Genomic DNA, 19841 nt, shown 5'->3' on the forward strand with positions numbered 1-19841 from the left:
CAAACAGGAGTGTCTATGGGCCTGAAATTGGGGTCCATTAAGGTTCAAATTTCGGCCATGTCAATTTTCTTCCAAAAAGAACTAGCTTCAGTTCCTGAAGTTCAGACGTTTGTAAAAGGGGTACTGCATATACAGCCTCCTTTTGTGCCTTCAGTGGCACTTTGGGATCTCAATGTAGTTTTTGGGTTCCAAAAGTCACATGGGTTTGAACCACTTAAGTCTGTGGAGTTAAAATATCTCACATGGAATGTGGTCATGCTGTTGGCCCTGGCCTGGGCCGGCGCGTGTCAGAATTGGCGGCTTTATCCTGTAAAAGCCCTTATCTGATTTTCCATTCGGACAGGGCGGAATTGAGGACTCGTCCTCAGTTTCTCCCTAAGGTGGTTTCAGTGTTTCATCTGAACCAACCTATTGTGGTGCCTGCGGCTACTAGGGACTTGGAGGACTCCAAGTTGCTAGACGCTGTCAGGGCCCTGAAAATATATGTTTCCAGGACGGCTGGAGTCAGGAAAACTGACTCGCTGTTTATCCTGTATGCACCCAACAAGCTGGGTGCTCCTGCTTCTAAGCAGACTATTGCTCGTTTGATTTGTAGTACAATTCAGCTTGCACTTTCGGTGGCAGGCCTGCCACAGCCAAAAATCTGTAAATGCCCACTCCACAAGGAAGGTGGGCTCATCTTGGGCGGCTGCTCGAGGGGTCTCGGCTCTACAACTTTGCCGAGCAGCTACTTGGTCAGGAGCAAATACGTTTGTAAAATTCTACAAAATTGATACCCTGGCTGAGGAGGACCTGGAGTTCTCTCATTTGGTGCTGCAGAGTCATCCGCACTCTCCCGCCCGTTTGGGAGCTTTGGTATAATCCCCATGGTCCTTACGGAGTCCCCAGCATCCACTTAGGACGTTAGAGAAAATAAGAATTTACTTACCGATAATTCTATTTCTCGTAGTCCGTAGTGGATGCTGGGGACTCCGTAAGGACCATGGGGAATAGCGGCTCCGCAGGAGACTGGGCACATCTAAAGAAAGCTTTAGGACTATCTGGTGTGCACTGGCTCCTCCCCCTATGACCCTCCTCCAAGCCTCAGTTAGGATACTGTGCCCTTTTGTTCCCCCACAGCAAAAGAAAACCTCACAATATCAGATGCAGTCCTTTCGGTCGCATAAGTCCAGAAGAGGTCGGGGCTCCTCTTTCCTCGCCAGAGGTAAGGGTAGAGGTAAGAGAACACCTGCTTCGTCTAGTTCCCAGGAGCAGAAGTCCTCCCCGGCTTCTGCTAAATCCACCGCATGACGCTGGGGCTCCACGGAGGGAGTCCGCACCGGTTGGGGCACGTCTTCGACTCTTCAGCCAGGTCTGGGTCCTATCGGGCGTGGATCCTTGGGCGTTGGAAATTGTATCCCAAGGTCACAAACTGGAGTTCGAAGAGGTGCCCCCTCGTCAATTTCTCAAGTCGGCTTTGCCAACTTCTTCCCCGGAGAGGGGAGTGGTGTTAGATGCAATTCAAAAGCTGTGTCAACAGCAAGTGATTGTCAAGGTTCCCCTAGGCCAACAGGGAAAAGGGTACTATTCAACAATGTTTGTGGTCCCGAAGCCGGATGGTTCGGTCAGACCCATTTTGAATCTAAAATCACTAAACCTATATCAAATTCAAGATGGAATCACTCCGGACTGTGATATCCAGTCTGGAAGCAGGGGATTTTATGGTGTCGCTGGACGTGAAGGATGCCTACCTTCATGTCCCCATATTTCCTCTTCATCAAGAATACCTATGTTTCGTGGTACAGGACTGTCATTACCAGTTTCAGACAATCTGCCAAAGTCACAGTTGCTTCCAACGACTCGACTATCATTCCTAGGCATGATTCTGGACACGGAACAGAAGAGGGTTTTTCTACCAATAGAAAAATCCCAGGACATCCAGAACATGGTCAGGGACCTGCTAAAACCAAAAAGAGTGTCGGTACATCAATGCACTCGAGTTCTGGGAAAAATGGTGGCAGCCTACGAGGCCATTCCCTTCGGCAGGTTCCATGCGAGGACGTTTCAGTGGGACCTTCTCGACAAATGGTCGGGGTCCCATCTACACCTTCATCAAAAGATAAGCCTGTCCCCAGGGCCAGGGTGTATCTCCTGTGGTGGCTGCAGAGTGCTCACCTTCTAGAGGGTCGCAGATTCGGCGTTCAAGACTGGGTTCTGGTGACCACGGACGCGAGCCTCCGAGGATGGGGAAGAAATTTTCAGGGGATATGGTCAAGCCAGGAGGCTTGTCTACACATCAACGTACTGGAATTGAGGGCCATATATAACGGCCTTCGACAAGCGGAGTATCTTCTTCGCGACCTACCGGTTCTGATTCAATCAGACAACATCACAGCAGTGGCTCATGTGAACCGCCAAGGCGGGACAAGGAGCAGAGTGGCAATGGCGGAAGCCACAAGAATTCTGAGCTGGGCAGAAAATCACGTAAGTGTTCTGTCAGCAGTCTTCATACCGGGAGTTAACAACTGGGAAGCAGACTTCCTCAGCAGACACGATCTCCATCCAGGAGAGTGGGGACTTCATCAAGAGGTCTTTGCAGAGATAGCAAGTCTTTGTGGACTTCCTCAAATAGACATGATGGCGTCACGCCTCAACAAAAAGCTTCTGAGGTATTGTGCCAGGTCAAGGGACCCTCCGGCAGTCGCAGTAGACGCCCTAGTGACACCATGGGTGTTTCAGTCGGTCTATGTGTTCCCTCCTCTTCCTCTCATCTCAAAAGTGTTGAGAATCATAAGACGAAACAGAGTGCAAGCGATACTCGTGGTTCCAGATTGGCCTCGAAGGGCCTGGTATACGGATCTTCAGGAAATGCTCACGGAAGATCCGTGGCCTCTTCCTCTCAAGGAAGACCTGTTACAGCAGGGACCTTGCTTGTTCCAAGACTTACCGCGGTTGCGTTTTGGCGGCATGGCGGTTGAACACCGAATCCTAGCAGAGAGAGGTATTCCGGAGGAAGGCATCCCTACTCTGATAAAGGCTAGGAAGGAGGTAGCGGCGAAGCATTATCACCGTATCTGGAGGAAGTAAGTATCTTGGTGTGAAACCAAGAATGCGCCTACGGAAGATTTCCATCTGGGCCGTTTTCTCCACTTCCTACAGACAGGAGTGGATATGGGCCTAAAATTAGGTTTCATTAAGGTACAAATTTCGGCCCTATCTATATTTTTTCAAAAAGAATTGGCTTCCCTCCCAGAAGTCCAAACTTTTGTGAAGGGAGTGCTGCACATCCAGCCTCCTTTTGTGCCAACAGTGGCGCCATGGGACCTTAACGTGGTGTTACAGTTCCTTAAGTCACACTGGTTTGAACCTCTTCAAACGGTGGAATTAAAATTTCTCACCTGGAAGGTGGTTATGTTATTAGCCTTTGCATCTGCACGGCGGGTGTCAGAGTTGGCGGCCTTGTCTCACAAGAGCCCCTACTTGATTTTTCAAGTGGATAGAGCAGAGTTGAGGACTCGTCCTCAATTTCTGCCTAAAGTGGACTCTTCTTTTCATTTGAACCAACCTATTGTGGTGCCTGTGGCTACGGGTCACTTGGAGGACTCCAAGTCCCTGGATGTGGTCAGGGCCTTGAAAATTTACGTAGCCAGGACGGCTAGGGTTAGGAAAACAGAGGCTCTGTTTGTCCTGTATGCAGCCAATAAGATTGGCGCGCCTGCTTCTAAGCAGACTATTGCTCGCTGGATCTGTAACACGATTCAGCAGGCTCATTCTATGGCTGGATTGCCGGTACCTAATTCGGTAAAGGCCCATTCCACTAGGAAGGTGGGCTCTTCTTGGGCTGCTGCCCGAGGCGTCTCGGCATTGCAGTTGTGCTGAGCTGCTACTTGGTCGGGTTCAAACACTTTTTTGCAAAATTCTACAAGTTTGATACCCTGGCTAATGAGGACCTTGCATTTGCTCAATTGGTGCTGCAGAGTCATCTTCACTCTCCCGCCCGGTTTGGAGCTTTGGTATAAACCCCATGGTCCTTACGGAGTCCCCAGCATCCTCTAGGACGTAAGAGAAAATAAGATTTTAAACCTACCGGTAAATCTTACCGGTAAATCTTTTTCTCCTAGTCCATAGAGGATGCTGGGCGCCCGTCCCAGTGCGGACTAAATCTGCAAGACTTGTATATAGTTGTTGCTTACATAAGGGTTATGTTACAGTTGGAATCGGTCTTTGACTGATACTGTTTTTTTCATTTATACTGTTAACTGGTTGCGTATATTCTAAGTTATATGGTATGATTGGTGTGGGCTGGTATGAATCTTGCCCTTAGATTTACAAAATTCTTTCCTCGTATTGTCCATCTCCTCTGGGCACAGTTTCTCTAACTGAGGTCTGGAGGAGGGGCATAGAGGGAGGAGCCAGTGCACACCCATACTAAAAGTTCTTTAGAGAGCCCATATCTCCTGCGGAGCCCGTCTATACCCCATGGTGCTTACGGAGTCCCCAGCATCCTCTACGGACTAGGAGTAAAAGATTTACCGGTAGGTTTAAAATCTTATTTTTTTTTATCCAGATAGAGCAGTTCTCAGAACTAGGGGGGTAATTCTGAGTTGATCGCAGCAGGAACTTTGTTAGCAGTTGAGCAAAACCATGTGCACTGCAGGGGAGGCAGATATAACATGTGCAGAGAGAGTTATATTTGGGTGTGGTGTGTTCAATCTGCAATCTAATTTGCAGTGTAAAAATAAAGCAGCCAGTATTTACCCTGCACAGAAATAAAATAACCCACCCAAATCTAACTCTCTTTGCAAATGTTATATCTGCCACACCTGCAGTGCAAATGGTTTTGCCCAATTGCTAACTTTCTTGCTGCTGCGATCAACTCAGAATTACCCCCCATGTGCACTGTAGGGGAGGCAGATTTAACGTGCAGAGAGAGTTAGATTTGGGTGTGGTGTGTTCAATCTGCAATCTAAATTGCAGTGTAAAAATAAAGCACAGTATTTACCCTGCACAGAAACAAAATAACCCACCCAAATCTAACTCTCTCTGCACATGTTATATCTGCCCCACCTGCAGTGCACATGGTTTTGCCCAAGTGCTAAAAAATGTCCTGCTGTGATCAACTTGGAATTACGACCTCGATCTGGGTATCTTCCGAAGGTGGTGTCTAAATTCCACCTTAATGAACAAATTGTAGTACCGGCTATTCAGGTACCGGGACTTTCTGTGTGAGATGCATCGCTGGACGTGGTCCGTGCATTAAGGATCTACGTGGATCATACCAGTGCCATCAGAAAGACAGATTCTCTCTTCGGTCTCTACGGATTTCACAAGAGAGGATGGCCTGCTAGTAAACAAACGCTGGCAAGATGGCTTTGGATGACTATTTCAGAAGCATATTCTCAAGCTGATCTCCCTGTTCCGGCTAATGTCTCTGCTCAGTCTACTCGTGAGGTAGGTCCCTCATGGGCAGCACAGCGTGGTGCTTCAGCAGAACAGATATGTAAGGCAGCCACATGGTCTTCAATTAACACATTCATTAGACATTATACCTTGGATACCTTTGACTCTCATGACGCTGAATTCGGGCGAAGGGTTCTCCTGTCCAATCAGGAGCGTCCCCATTGTTATCCTGTGGATAACCTGTGGACCGTGCCGGAGAAATATACGTTATGGTAAGAACTTACCGTTGATCCCACCCTAACACACCTGATTTGAGGATCCTTTTACTCACTAACCTCTTCCTTCTTGTACGGAAGGGTGTGCATGTGTGTTCTTCTCGCCTGATTAGGGCTCTACATGAAGCTCCTGCCTTGTGCTTTGGAATATAACTGATTTGCCTGAGGCAGGAGGCGGGGTTATATGGACGGGCCCGTTGCATGCTGAGAGGCCGGAAAGCTTTGATCGATTGGTGCCAGTCCGCTGTCGCTTCATCATATCTCATTGTTATCCTGTGGACTTAGGAGAAATACCGTTATCAACGGTAAGTTCTTACCATAACATATATTTTTCAATTTTATTAAATTATTTACTAATCGGGGCTTCTTTATCCAGTTTGTCTGAAGTATGTAGGGTGTTTATAAAGGGATCACCGCAAAATTTGCACCCCTAAGGTAACTCTTCCTCCTGATTCCAAAAATCCAAACCAAATTACTTTATCTGCCTCATGTTTTGAGTTACGGCAAAAATTCACGTTTTTCGAAAATACTTAAAAACGCTAGGTTCAATCAAGATTAGATATCCCAATTTTTTTAGGTGCTTAACAAAGGTATACATTACTACCACACAAAAAATAAGCATGATACTCTGGGGGTCATTCTGACCCAATCGCACGCTGCAGTTTTTCGCGTTTGGACGCCGTTTCATGGGTGCGGTCCGGCCAACGCAGGCGTGGCCGGACCGTGCGGGGAGTGGCACGCAGCGGCTGCGTGACGTCACACGCAGCCATTGCGGGCCAGGGAGCGAAGAGTAGCTCCCGGCCAGCACGCTAAAGCTGCGCTGGCCGGGAGCTACTCCTGAAGTGCAAAGGCATCGCCGCTGTGCGATGCCTTTGCACTTCTGCGGGGGGTAGGCGGCACTGACATGCGCGGCGGACTAGCCCTGTGCTAGGCGTCCCCCCGCATGTCTGAGTTCATGATCGTAGCTGTGCTAAATTTAGCACAGCTACGATCAACTCTGAATGACCTCCTCTGTTTCATATTGGAGAACAAAAATAATTAAATTCAATTACTGGTGTACCGCATACATAATTAACACAAGAAACTATGAAATTTAAAAACTTAAACATAACTTGAGTCCATAACTTAAGTTGAGTTAACAATCACATTATCTTTCCCTTGTTTGGAACTTGTTGAAATGATCTGTACTTCCTTGGATAGTGGGCACTTCCGTTACATGTGGGGCGTAAATAAAAGGAACAAAACACTGAAGGCCAGGACAATACATTTGTTGTTTGGTTTCGTTTCATGAAGTGTACTAGCACATCTTGTTCCTCCTCATTACATTGAATAATATACCCAATGTACCAGATGTTATTGTACACTGCTGCTATGTATGTTCCAGGTTGCAGATCACTTTTGTCTACATTTTTGTGACTGTGTCATAGTGAAACTAAATGGGTTAGCAATTAGCCACAGTAAATTAACGCAGCTAATTGACCCTCCAGGGGCTATCCAATTAGCCCTGTAAAGCCGTGGCTCGCACCAGTTTATCAGGGATTTTGGGCAGGCGAAACCAAATCCACGGAAACAGGGCTGTTTCTACCAGAAACACACAGGTTTCACTGAACCTGTGTGTTTTTGGGAGATAATATATTTTTTTTTTTACAGGCGACCAAATTGGATAGCCTGTAAAAAAAATATATATATATATATATCTTAGTGAAACATCGGGAAAAAAAGTATTTTCACCTGTAATTACTACTGTAAAAAAGGCTTGCATAGCTACATAGTTACGGGTATAGCTAATAACACACAGACTCACACAGATAAAAGTGTCACACGATCATCTTTCCTAAAACACAGATGTAGCCACGCTAATCGTTGCCTCGCGGAAAGTGTGCCTGCAAATGCACTTGTACGCATGCCAATGGAAACCTATGGAGCGAATGCCAGCTGTGATCAATCGCAGCACATCACATTCGCACTATGTCGTGATGCGTATGCCGTGCGCACGCATCGCAGCATAGGTGAGCGTGACTCTATCTGTATACAGCAGTTGGATGAAGTGTTGCTTGTCACAGGAGCTCTGTGCAATGCCAGTATATCTGTAGTGAGCAGTATTTCTGGAAGATGTTTCCGGACCTGCCAGTTAATACTAACAAAGCCCAAGGACGGGAATAGGAGGAGAAGACCAGGTGCGAAGAAACCAGCTACCGAACAGTGGACCTAGTTCAGTATGAGTTGCAATTTTGCAGCTATTGCATATTCAGCCTGACTGCGTATGCATGGGTCTTCCACTATCTACTGATTTCTATGATACGATCGCAATTGGGTAGCGATTAACATGCTGGGCGGCCTTGCCCTGTGTTGGGCGGCCCCCAGCAGGCGATTGTAAGCAGTAACAGTTTTCCTATTTTAGCAAAACTGCTACTGAAGCTGAATGAGGTCAAGTGGTTGGCAGACCTGGTTTTATGTCCCATAGAATAACCCCTTAGCCAGCCAGGTGCATAAGGGATTGCGTCCAGTGTCCCCCATGGACTCAAAGTATTTTACATATCAGAACAAAACTCCTATTTTCTCTTTATTTCATGGGGGACACTGGAAACCATGGGATGTACTAAAGCTGTCCCTTTAAGGGAGGGAATGCTGCTGTGCTGTGCGTTGGACCCCTTGCCGAAACAAGTATTGCAAGAGTCGAATGAGTCCAATTAGTAGAGAAGGAGTAAGCAATGAATAAAGGATGACGTAGAGGTCTGGCAGAGATGTTCTGCAGAAAGACCTCCCTCAGCCACTAAGGAGGCATCCAGCGACCAAGTGGAATGGTACAAAGCCAGTCCAGAAGCTTTCAGGCTCCACTATATAGTAGTTATGTCCCTGATCACCCCTTAATACACACAGCAACCTTTATAATTCCACTCAGTATACACAACACCCACCATAATATCACTCTATACGCACAACCCCCATAATAATAGTCGGTATAAACAGCACCCCCATAATACTTTCATTATACACAGTGCCCTCCACCATAACACCCCTCAGTGCACACAGTACCCTGATTTTACACTCCAGTATACACAACCCCTCTCCCTCCCCCACACTATCCCTCAGTACACCCATATTCTATTTCAGTATACACAGATCCCCCTCCCAATACTACCACTCAGTGCACACAGCACCCTTATATTACATTCCATTATACACAGCCACCTCCCCATATTACCCTCAGTACGCACAACACACCCATATTACATTCCATACATTCAAACATTGACCTTGACAGTCTAACTATGAAGAGCAATCGACAGTTAAGTTTTAAGGGCCTAATTCAAGGTTGATTGCAAAAGCAAAATCTTCCTCTAATGGGCAAAACCATGTTGCACTGCAGGGGGTGCAGATATAACATGTGCAGTGCACATGGTTTTGCCCATTAGAGGAAGATTTTGCTTTTGCGATCAACCTTGATATAGGCCCTAAGTTCGCTAATATTTATATTTCTCTGACGTCCTAGTGGATGCTGGGAACTCCGTAAGGACCATGGGGAATAGCGGCTCCGCAGGAGACTGGGCACATCTAAAGAAAGCTTTAGGATCACCTGGTGTGCACTGGCTCCTCCCCCTATGACCCTCCTCCAAGCCTCAGTTAGATTTCTGTGCCCGACGAGAAGGGTGCACACTAGGGGCTCTCCTGAGCTCTTTGTGAAAGTTTTAGTTTAGGTTTATTATTTTCAGTGAGACCTGCTGGCAACAGGCTCACTGCATCGAGGGACTAAGGGGAGAAGAAGCGAACTCACCTGCGTGCAGAGTGGATTGGGCTTCTTAGGCTACTGGACATTAGCTCCAGAGGGACGATCACAGGTTCAGCCTGGATGGGTCACCGGAGCCGCGCCGCCGTCCCCCTTACAGAGCCAGAAGAGCGAAGAGGTCCGGAAAAATCGGCGGTAGAAGACGATCCTGTCTTCAGATAAGGTAGCGCACAGCACCGCAGCTGTGCGCCATTGCTCTCAGCACACTTCACACTCCGGTCACTGAGGGTGCAGGGCGCTGGGGGGGGCAGCGTCCTGAGACGCAATAAATCGATAAAAAAACCTTATATGGCTAAAATAAATGCATCACATATAACTCCTGGGCTATATGGATGCATTTAACCCCTGCCAAAACATACAGAAAAAGGATGATAAGGACGCCGAGAAAGGGGCGGAGCCTATCTCCTCAGCACACTGGCGCCATTTTCCCTCACAGCTCAGTTGGAGGGAAGCTCCCTGGCTCTCCCCTGCAGTCACTACACTACAGAAAGGGGTTAAAAAAGAGAGGGGGGCACAAATTATGCGCAGTATATAACAATACAGCAGCTATAAAGGGAAAAACACTTATATAAGGTTATCCCTGTATATATATAGCGCTCTGGTGTGTGCTGGCAAACTCTCCCTCTGTCTCCCCAAAGGGCTAGTGGGGTCCTGTCCTCTATCAGACCATTCCCTGTGTGTGTGCTGTGTGTCGGTACGTTGGTGTCGACATGTATGAGGAGAAAAATGATAAGGAGACGGAGTAGAGTGTCTGAAATTGTGTTGTCACCCCCTAGGGGGTCGACACCTGAGTGGATGTACTGTTGAAATTGCGTGACAGTGTCAGCTTTGTATAAAAGACAGTGGTTGACATGAGACAGCCGGCTACTCAGCTTGTGCATGTCCAGACGTCTCATACAGGGGCCCTAAAGCGCCCGTTACCTCAGATACAGACGCCGACAGGGGTACTGACTCCTGTGTCGACGGTGAAGAGACAACCGTGATTTCCAATAGGGCCACACATTGCATGATTGAGGCAATGGAAAAAGTTTACACTTTTCTGATAATATGAATACCACCAAAAAAAAGGGGTATTATGTTTGGTGAGGAAAAACTTCCTGTAGTTTTCCTGAATCTGAGAAATAAAATGAGGTGTGTGATGATGCGTGGGTTTCCCCCCGATAACAATTGATATTTTCTAAAAAGTTATTGGCAGTATACCTTTTCCCGCCAGAGGTTAGGGTGCGTTGGGAAACACCCCCTAGGGTGGATAAAGCGCTCACACGCTTGTAAAAACAAGGGCTCTACCCTCTCCTGAGATGGCCGCCCTTAAGGATCCTGCTGATAGAAAGCAGGAGGGTATCCTAAAATGTATTTACACACATACTGGTGTTATACTGCGACCAGCAATCGCCTCAGCCTGGATGTGCAGTGCTGGGTTGGCGTGGTCGGATTCCCTGACTGGAAATATGATATCCTAGATAAGGACAGTATATTATTGCCTATAGAGTAATTAAAAGATGCATTTCTATATATGCAGGATGCACAGCGGAATATTTGCCGACTGGCATCAAGTATAAGTGCGTTGTCCAATTATTCCAGTAAAGTGGTCAGGTGATGCGGATTCCAAACGGCATTTGGAAGTATTGCCTTAAAAGAGGGGATGTACCCCAGGTCGCCTCTCAAAATAAGACGCCGTATTATCAGGCGCAGTCCTGGTTGGCAAGCGGACAAAAGGGTTCCTCTTTTCTGCTCGTGACAGAGGGAGAGGAAAATGGCTGCAGAGATCAGCCAGTTCCAAGGAACAGAAACCCTTTTCCGCCGCTGCAAAGCCCTTAGTATGACGCTAGGGCTTTACAAATTCAGGCACGGTGGGGTCCCGTTCTCAATGAATTTCAGTGCGCAGTGGGCTCACTCGCAAGTAGACCCCTGGATCCTTCAGATAATATTTCAGGGGTACAAATTGGAATTCGAGACGTATTCCCCTCGCCGTTTCCAAAAGTCTGTTTTACCGACGTCTCCCGCTGACAGGGAGGCAGTTTTGGAAGCCATTCACAAGCTGTATTCCCAGCAGGTGATAATCAAGGTACCCCTCCTGCAACAGGGAACGGGGTATTATTCCACACTATTGTGGTACCGAAGCCAGACGGCTCGGTGAGACCGATTTTAAAATCTAAAATCTTTGAACACTTGCATACAGAGGTTCAAATTCAAAATTGAGTCACTCAGAGCAGTGATTGCAAACCTGGAAGAAGGGGACTACATGATGTCTCGGGACATCAAGGAGGCTTACCTTCATGTCAAAATTTACCCTTCTCACCAAGGGTATTTCAGGTTATGGTACAGAACTGTATCAGTTCGGACGCTGCCGTAGGGATGGTCCACGGCACCCCGGGTCTTTACTGAAGTAATGACCGAAATGATGATATTCCTTCGAAGGAAGGGAATTTTAGTTATCCTTTACTTGGACGATTCCCTGATAAGGGTAAGATCCAGGGAACAGTTGGAGATCGGTGTAGCACTATATCAGGTAGTGTTGCGGCAGCACGATTGGATTTTCAATATTCCAAAAATCGCAGCTGGTTCCGACGACTTGTCGTCTGTTCCTAGGGATGATTCTGGACATAGTCCAGAAAGAAGGTGCTTCTCCCGGAGGAGAAAGCCAGGGAGTTATCCGAGCTAGTCAGGAACCTCCTAAAACCGAACCAAGTCTCAGTGCATCAATGCACAAGGGTTCTTGGTAAAAATGGTGGCTTCCTACGAAGCAATCCCATTCGGCAGATTCCACGCACAGTGGAACCTTCTGGACAAATGGTCCGGGTCGCATCTTCAGATGCTTCAGCGGATAACCCTGTCACCAGGGACAAGGGTATCCCTCCTGTGGTGGTTGCAGAGTGCTCATCTTCTAGAGGGCCGCAGATTCGGCATTCGGGACTGGGTCCTGGTGGCCACGGATGCCAGCCTGCGAGGCTGGGGAGCAGTCACACAGGGAAGGAATTTCCAGGGCTTATGGTCAAGCCTGGAGACATCTCTTCATAAAAACATTCTGGAACTAAGGGCCATTTACAATGCCCTAAGTCAAGCGAAACCCCTGCTTCAGGGTCAGGCGGTATTGATCCAATCGGACAACATCACGTCAGTCGCCCACGTAAACAGACAGGGCGGCACGAGAAGCAGGAGGGCAATGGCAGAAGCTGCAAGGATTTTCGCTGGGCGGAAAATCATGTGATAGCACTGTCAGCAGTGTTCATTCCGGGAGTGGACAACTGGGAAGCAGACTTCCTCAGCAGACACGACCTTCACCCGGGAGAGTGGGGACTTCACCCAGAAGTCTTCCACCTGATTGTAAACCGTTGGGAAAAACAAAAGGTGGACATAATGGCGTCCCGTCTAAACAAAAAACTAGACAGATATTGCGCCAGGTCAAGGGACCCTCAGGCAATAGCGGTGGACGCTCTGGTAACACCGTGGGTGTACCAGTCAGTGTATGGGTTCCCTCCTCTGCCCCTCATACCAAAAGTACTGAGAATCATAAGAAGGAGAGGAGTAAGAACTATACTCGTGGTTCCGGATTGGCCAAGAAGGACTTGGTATCCGGAACTTCAAGAGATGCTCACGGACGAACCGTGGCCTCTACCTCTAAGAAAGGACCTGCTCCAGCAAGGGCCTTGTCTGTTCCAAGACTTACCGCGGCTGCGTTTGACGGCATGGCGGTTGAACGCCGGATCCTGAAGATCCCTACCCTGGTCAAGGCCAGGAAAGACGTAACCGCAAAACATTATCACCGCATTTGGCGAAAATATGTTGCGTGGGGTGAGGCCAAGAAGGCCCCTACAGAGGAATTTCAACTGGGTCGTTTCCTCCATTTCCTGCAAACAGGACTGTCTATGGGCCTAAAATTAGGGTCCATTAAGGTTCAAATTTCGGCCCTGTCGATTTTCTTCCAAAAAGAACTGGCTTCAGTGCCTGAAGTTCAGACATTTGTAAAAGGGGTACTGCATATACAGTCTCCTTTTGTGCCTCCAGTGGCACCTTGGGGATCTCAATGTTGTGTTGAGTTTTCCTAAAGTCACATTGGTTTGAACCACTCACCACTGTGGACTTAAAATATCTCACATGGAAGTGACGAGTTAGCCCTGGTTTCAGCCTGGCGGGTGTCAGAATTGGCGGCTTTATCATATAAAAGCCCTTACTTAATAGTTCATTCTGAAAGGACAGAATTGAGGACTCGTCCTCAAATTTTCTACCTAAGGTGGTTTCTGCATTTCACATGAACCAACCTATTGTGGTACCTGCGGCTACTAAGGACTTGGAGGATTCCAAGTTGCTTGACGTGGTCAGGACCCTGAAAATACATGTTTCCAGGACGGCTGGAGTCAGAAAATCTGACTCGCTGTTTATCCTGTATGCACCCAACAAACTGGGTGCTTCTGCTTCTAAGCAGACGATTGCTCGTTGGATTTGTAGTACAATTCAGCTTGCACATTCTGTGGCAGGCCTGCCACAGCCAAAAATCTTAAAATGCCCACTCCACAAGGAAGGTGGGCTCATCTTGGGCAGCTGCCCGAGGGGTCTCGGCTTTACAACTTTGCCGAGCAGTTACTTGGTCAGGAGCAAATACGTTTGTAAAATTCTACAAATTTGATATCTTGACTGAGGAGGACCTGGAGTTCTCTCATTCGGTGCTGCAGAGTCATCCGCACTCTCCCGCCCGTTTGGGAGCTTTGGTATAATCCCCATGGTCCTTACGGAGTTCCCAGCATCCACTAGGACGTCAGAGAAAATAAGAATTTACTTACCGATAATTCTATTTCTCGTAGTCCGTAGTGGATGCTGGGCGCCCATCCCAAGTGCGGATTGTCTGCAATACTGGTACATAATTATTGTTACCAAAAAATTCGGGTTATTGTTGTAGTGAGCCATCTTTTCTAGAGGCTCCTCTATTATCATGCTGTTAACTGGGTTCAGATCACAAGTTGTACAGTGTGATTGGTGTGGCTGGTATGAGTCTTACCCGGGATTCAAAATCCTTCCTTATTGTGTACGCTCGTCCGGGCACAGTATCCTAACTGAGGCTTGGAGGAGGGTCATAGGGGGAGGAGCCAGTGCACACCAGGTGATCCTAAAGCTTTCTTTAGATGTGCCCAGTCTCCTGCGGAGCCGCTATTCCCCATGGTCCTTACGGAGTTCCCAGCATCCACTACGGACTACGAGAAATAGAATTATCGGTAAGTAAATTCTTATTTTAATTAACTATGGCTTTATTGTAGTTTTAACATGCAGGAAACAATAAATAAAAAGGCAAACTCCTTTCATGACAATAAATTTTGCCTTTGTAGAGTCTAAAACTGTTGGTCTCAACCTTGGTGTTTAATTTGTCACAGGTAGTACAGTTTAAAAAAGGTTAAAATCCCAATAATGCAACTGTATAATTCAGTAAATTATTTTTAGATGTAAAGAACTTAAGCAAATGCTTGCTTCTAACCAACTGTCCCCTTGACCTCATAACCATTATCTCATTACAAAGAATTTTAGATGTTTTTTGTCACGGGCTGGCCACTGCATTATACTACTCTGTTTATGCAAGTTAAATACTATACATAAACTTATCTTATCAAACAAATTCTTGGATGAATCTTGAATGAAACACTTTAAATATCATCAAGACTCACTAGGAACTTGCAGAACACCATATGTAATGGTGGCACCTTTGGAAACAAAACGTCTTCACTAAGCAGCTACCAACATGTGGATTTCTACCATAATTTAAGACAATAATTTGTGCTGCAAAATAATTTTTCTTTCATGGAATATTACATTTGAGGTATTTACTAACAAAATAATTAAAAACTGAATCTTGATAATGATTTAAAAAAAAAACAATGGTCAGGTTCACTTTCCCATGGAATACCCCCAATGTAAAGTGAGATTCTCAGCACCAGTAATGACCTTGCTGATACTTTCACAAATTATGTCAGCTGACTGAAAAGCCATAATGATGTTGTGGTGGGGGTGGATCCAGCATAGCAGTATCATGTATTTATGGAAGCCCTATTTATTTTTATTATTAGTATTATATACTACCAGCTATTTTTATAGTGCACACGCCATGCAATGACTAGCCCAGTTACTGAAGTTGGGTAAGAACTTTTCATAGAGTTCTTTTAAAAGTAGAAATGCCTTAGGGGGGTACTCAATTTAGTGCCGATTTTTTTTAACAAGTCGAAAAAACTGCCCTTTTCGCCGTTTTTAGGGCGAATTTGGATTCACACTATTCAATTCCAGTGCCATTTTTTTCGACTTGTCGAAAATGTCGGCACTGGCGAAGAACATGTTCCTATAAATTCATGTTTTGTCACTCTTAAGGTGCATACACCCGGTGAGATCCCTGCTATACTTTTGACTATGCGATTTCCCTTGAACTCCCACAGAGCCCAGATAGCACAGATAGTCAAAATCTGTACTATCTGTACTTTCGATTTTGTCTATATATACGATTTTGACTAAGTGCCAATTTTGACTATACTTTGTACTAGATAGTCAAGATTGACTTGCCTGCACAATCTATCTAGCCTTGCGATACCCACCCCGTGGGAGTGCGCATCATGATCTGACTAACACCATGCGATTTCCGCTAACTTTCCTTGCCATATAGTCAAAAATTAAAGGCTAAATCTCACCTTGTGTACACACCTTTAGATAATTGTATGCTGACTCAGCATCACTGATTGAAAGATGTCATGTGGTTTAGTAACCCCTATACTTTTTTTATTTGTTCAAAGGTCTTTTGGAAGTGGCTATTCCCAGCTGAAGACATGAGTGCCACCAAGCAATGGGACATCAGCAAAGCCCTGGCTGTCGCCAGCTTGTTCCACTTTTTCCACAATTTTGGAAAGTTCTGTGTGATACCTTTTTTAACCATCTTCTTTCGATACCTTGGACTGAGCCCCCCGCTGGTGGGCATTGTAATGGGAATAAAACATATCATCTATGTTTTTTGGGCTCCTCTCTGCTCTTTTGTAGCTAGGAGTAACAGAAAGAGGCGGTTACTGATCACGTCATCTCTGTTTTTGTCAGCCGGGGCAGGGTTAGCCCTCACTTTTTTCCCACCCCTAGAAAAGGATGTGGTACTCAAGTACTGCAATGTTAGCCTGCCTTGGAAGGACAGACTGACCACACCAGCTGCTTTGGACTTTGAAATGTTTGGGCCTGATCTAAATACAAGTTTTGTGGCGACGGTAGCTCCTCCTACTACTACTACACTGGCTACAAGTATGTTTACAAATCTCAGCCACACAACAATTACAAACTCTGTTATGAAAACAATAAGCGCTTCTAAAACTTTGGAGGGCTCAGATGCCACAGATGTAATTGCTCACCTTTCCAGTCCAACCCCAACTTCTGAAACCTTTACTCTTCACCAAAAAAGACTTAAACACGTTACCAATTCAAGACTACCCAAGAAAAAAGTTGGCATCAGTAGTAGTAAGTTACCTGCACGCGATACAACATCAGCTCAAGCACATCAAGTTGAAGGGAATGGTTCTGATTCTCCTGCTTTGTCACCAAAACCTAATGCCTCCAAGCATTCTGTTCATCAGAAAAAAGTCAGAGATGTGAGCGTGAGCCAGTCTGTACAGGAATATTTTCTGGATAAAGAACACAAGACATTCCTGATTGTTTCAGGAATAATAATTGTTTGGGCAGTTTTTGCTGCGCCATTAGAGTGGACAGCTGATGACAGTCTTTATGAATATCTTGATTTTGTAGATGCCACGGACAGGCACAATAATGTTTGGTTTTGGCGCTATATGGGAGCTTGCCTCGGGTCATGTTCCATTGTTTTCCTGATAGACAATCTCAGCTGTTTCCTTATTGCCGATATCCCCCAAGTCTACCTCCATTTCTATGGGTACTCTGCTTTTATGATCATAACGCTAATTCTAAGTACTTTTTATCCTATATATGTCTCCAAGAAAAGTGAACATGCCAATAAGACTATAAAAGCTTTAGGCCTCATTGGAAGTGACGGTCGGATTATCCTACTGTCTCTCACTGTCTTTTTGACAGGTGCTGTTGGGTCCACTGCACATAATTTCTTATTTTGGCAGCTGCAGGACATTGGAAGCACTGAACTTTACATGGGTGCCTCTATCTCTCTTGCACTGTTTTCTGAAGTTGTACTTCACTTTTTCAGGGAACAACTATTGAAGGCCTTTTCATTTAAATGGACAGTAGCATTTAGCCTTGGTTGTCTGGCAGTGCAGTTCCTATATTACTCCTTTTTATGGACTCCTTGGGCTGTGTTGCCCATTCAACTTCTGAGTGCCTTCAGCAATGGAGTTCTCTTTTGGGCAGTTAATTCCCAAGCAGAAAATGTTGCCACACCGGGAACAGAGAGATCTATCCAGCTTGTTCTTCACTGCCTATCACATGACTGCGGTGCCAGCATAGGCAGCTTTGCCAGTGGTTTCATTATCAGTAGTTTCAGCCTCCCCATATTATACCAAGCGTGCTGTGTGACTCTGCTGCTGTGGCTGTTAGTATTCTTGCTGGTCCAGCCCAGGCTCCCACACACAAAGAAAATTAATTATTCACGACTCCTTGCTGCTGACAACAGTGATATGAGTGACTCTGAAGATGAACAGGAAAGAGATTGGCTTGTCAAGGCCATGAAAGATGATACAAAAAAATGGTAGCCTACAATGAACTGCATGATAGCCAATGAGGCTAACAATAGCATGGGTTCTATATTCTAGACCAATCTAATGTATTTTGCCTATGTATGCGAATGGATAATATAATTTTTTATTACAAATATTTTGCATTATTGTTTTTTGTATATTAAAGAGGGAAAACATCTTCTAATTTAAATACGGTAATATAAAAACCTTGATTATTTTGCTTTACTTCATTTATCTATATGGGTCTCGGCTTAGTCGTGGCAATCTAAAATTGAAAGGTTTGGAAAGCCTTTGTATTGTAGTAGTCCACAAATACTGGGCAGCTTTATTTTTATTTTTATAATGCAATTTCTGAACATTTTTATATATGCCCCACCTGCAGTGCCACATGTTCTACCATAGTACACATTTTTGCCTCGTTTTTACTTGGCACAATTTTTTAAAAGAGGCTCCAGATATGCATGGTACCTCCAATGGAAAATGTCACAGATGGCAGTGTCAGTCTGAATAGCAAGTGTTCCATAATAAATATAGGGAGAGTAAATGTTCTTCAGGGTGCTAAAACAGAATTTACACTTGTGTACCAAATAAATATCTTAAAAAGTTTAATATACCACTATATCAAGAATATGCAAAGCCTACACACAGTGTCTGACTGGGGCATGAAGGGCCTACCAGGGTGATGCAGTGATAGTGGCCCATGTGGCCAGCCACTATAGAGGCTTGACTAACCATTAGAGAGTACATTGCCTGGGCCCCTAGATTAATATATATAGTAAATACTGCTAGTGCATGGTAACGTACCAGAGTAATAACAGTAATGCACTGTAGAAAATACACCATAGTTATAGTTGTATGTAGTATAATGTAAATGTATTTATTTATATATATATATATATATATATATATATATATATTAGTATGTTCCCTTAGTGCGCTCTTATTATACACTACTGAAATGTCTAATTACTTTATGTCAGTTAGTGTCTGAGTTTACTAACATAAATACTATTATATTTCCAAACGGGAAAGCAAGCTTCAACACAGAGAGAATCCTTTGTCGGTAAGGATCAAAAATAGATAAAAGAAGAAATATCTCTATGGAGCGCTCTTATTCTATAATCTGATATAATTAGATGACTGTTGGTGGATGTTATATAAAGAGAGGATGACCTTACACATTTATACACCCATATTAGAATCACATATATCTCTATTAAAAGATTTTGATTTAAAACTTATCATAAAACTTTTCCTTTTCTTTTACATTGGAGATACAATTGTATATTTCAACATTATTTGTATAAGGAAAAAAACAACAATATAATGAGCTTTCACCCAACGCGTTTCGTCTATATCGACTTCTTCAGGGGTGTTTTCTAAATAACAGCTCTCTGATTATATTGGAATAACTGTAGTATTCAAAAGGTATGAAGTTCTAATTGAACCAAAGTTGTACTGAAAAATATTTATTACCAAGTTGAAAAAACTTGAAGAAAATTATTCCCAGAATATGATAGCATTTATTGGGATTCCTTATTATAGGCCACCTAATGAATTATATTCTTCTCCAGCATGTAGATATATATTTCATTCATTTTTCTTGGCTCATTGGGTTGGCATTTCCTCAGTTTTTCAAAGTATCAGTGAAGTCCAACAGAAGGGATCCACTTGTAAACTTAGGATAAAAATATCCCTTTAATTTTCCAGCAGTTGTCCTATAGGTCTGCCTGCATA

At 45.0% G+C, this 19841-nt stretch overlaps 1 protein-coding gene across 1 annotated transcript in view; it reads left to right on the forward strand.

Annotated features, from left to right (window-relative positions):
* The window catches only part of MFSD6L (major facilitator superfamily domain containing 6 like), a 69005-nt gene extending 50767 nt beyond the window's left edge, over positions 1–18238 (forward strand). The window contains exon 2 of the mRNA XM_063961049.1: positions 16203–18238. Coding sequence (XP_063817119.1) covers positions 16236–18119 — 1884 coding nt within the window. The 5' untranslated portion in view covers positions 16203–16235 and the 3' untranslated portion in view covers positions 18120–18238. The remainder of the gene's footprint in view (positions 1–16202) is intronic.
* Positions 18239–19841: the final 1603 nt, after the last annotated feature.

Source organism: Pseudophryne corroboree, chromosome 3 (genome assembly GCF_028390025.1).
Source record: "Pseudophryne corroboree isolate aPseCor3 chromosome 3, aPseCor3.hap2, whole genome shotgun sequence".
NCBI classification, from domain to species: domain Eukaryota; kingdom Metazoa; phylum Chordata; class Amphibia; order Anura; family Myobatrachidae; genus Pseudophryne; species Pseudophryne corroboree.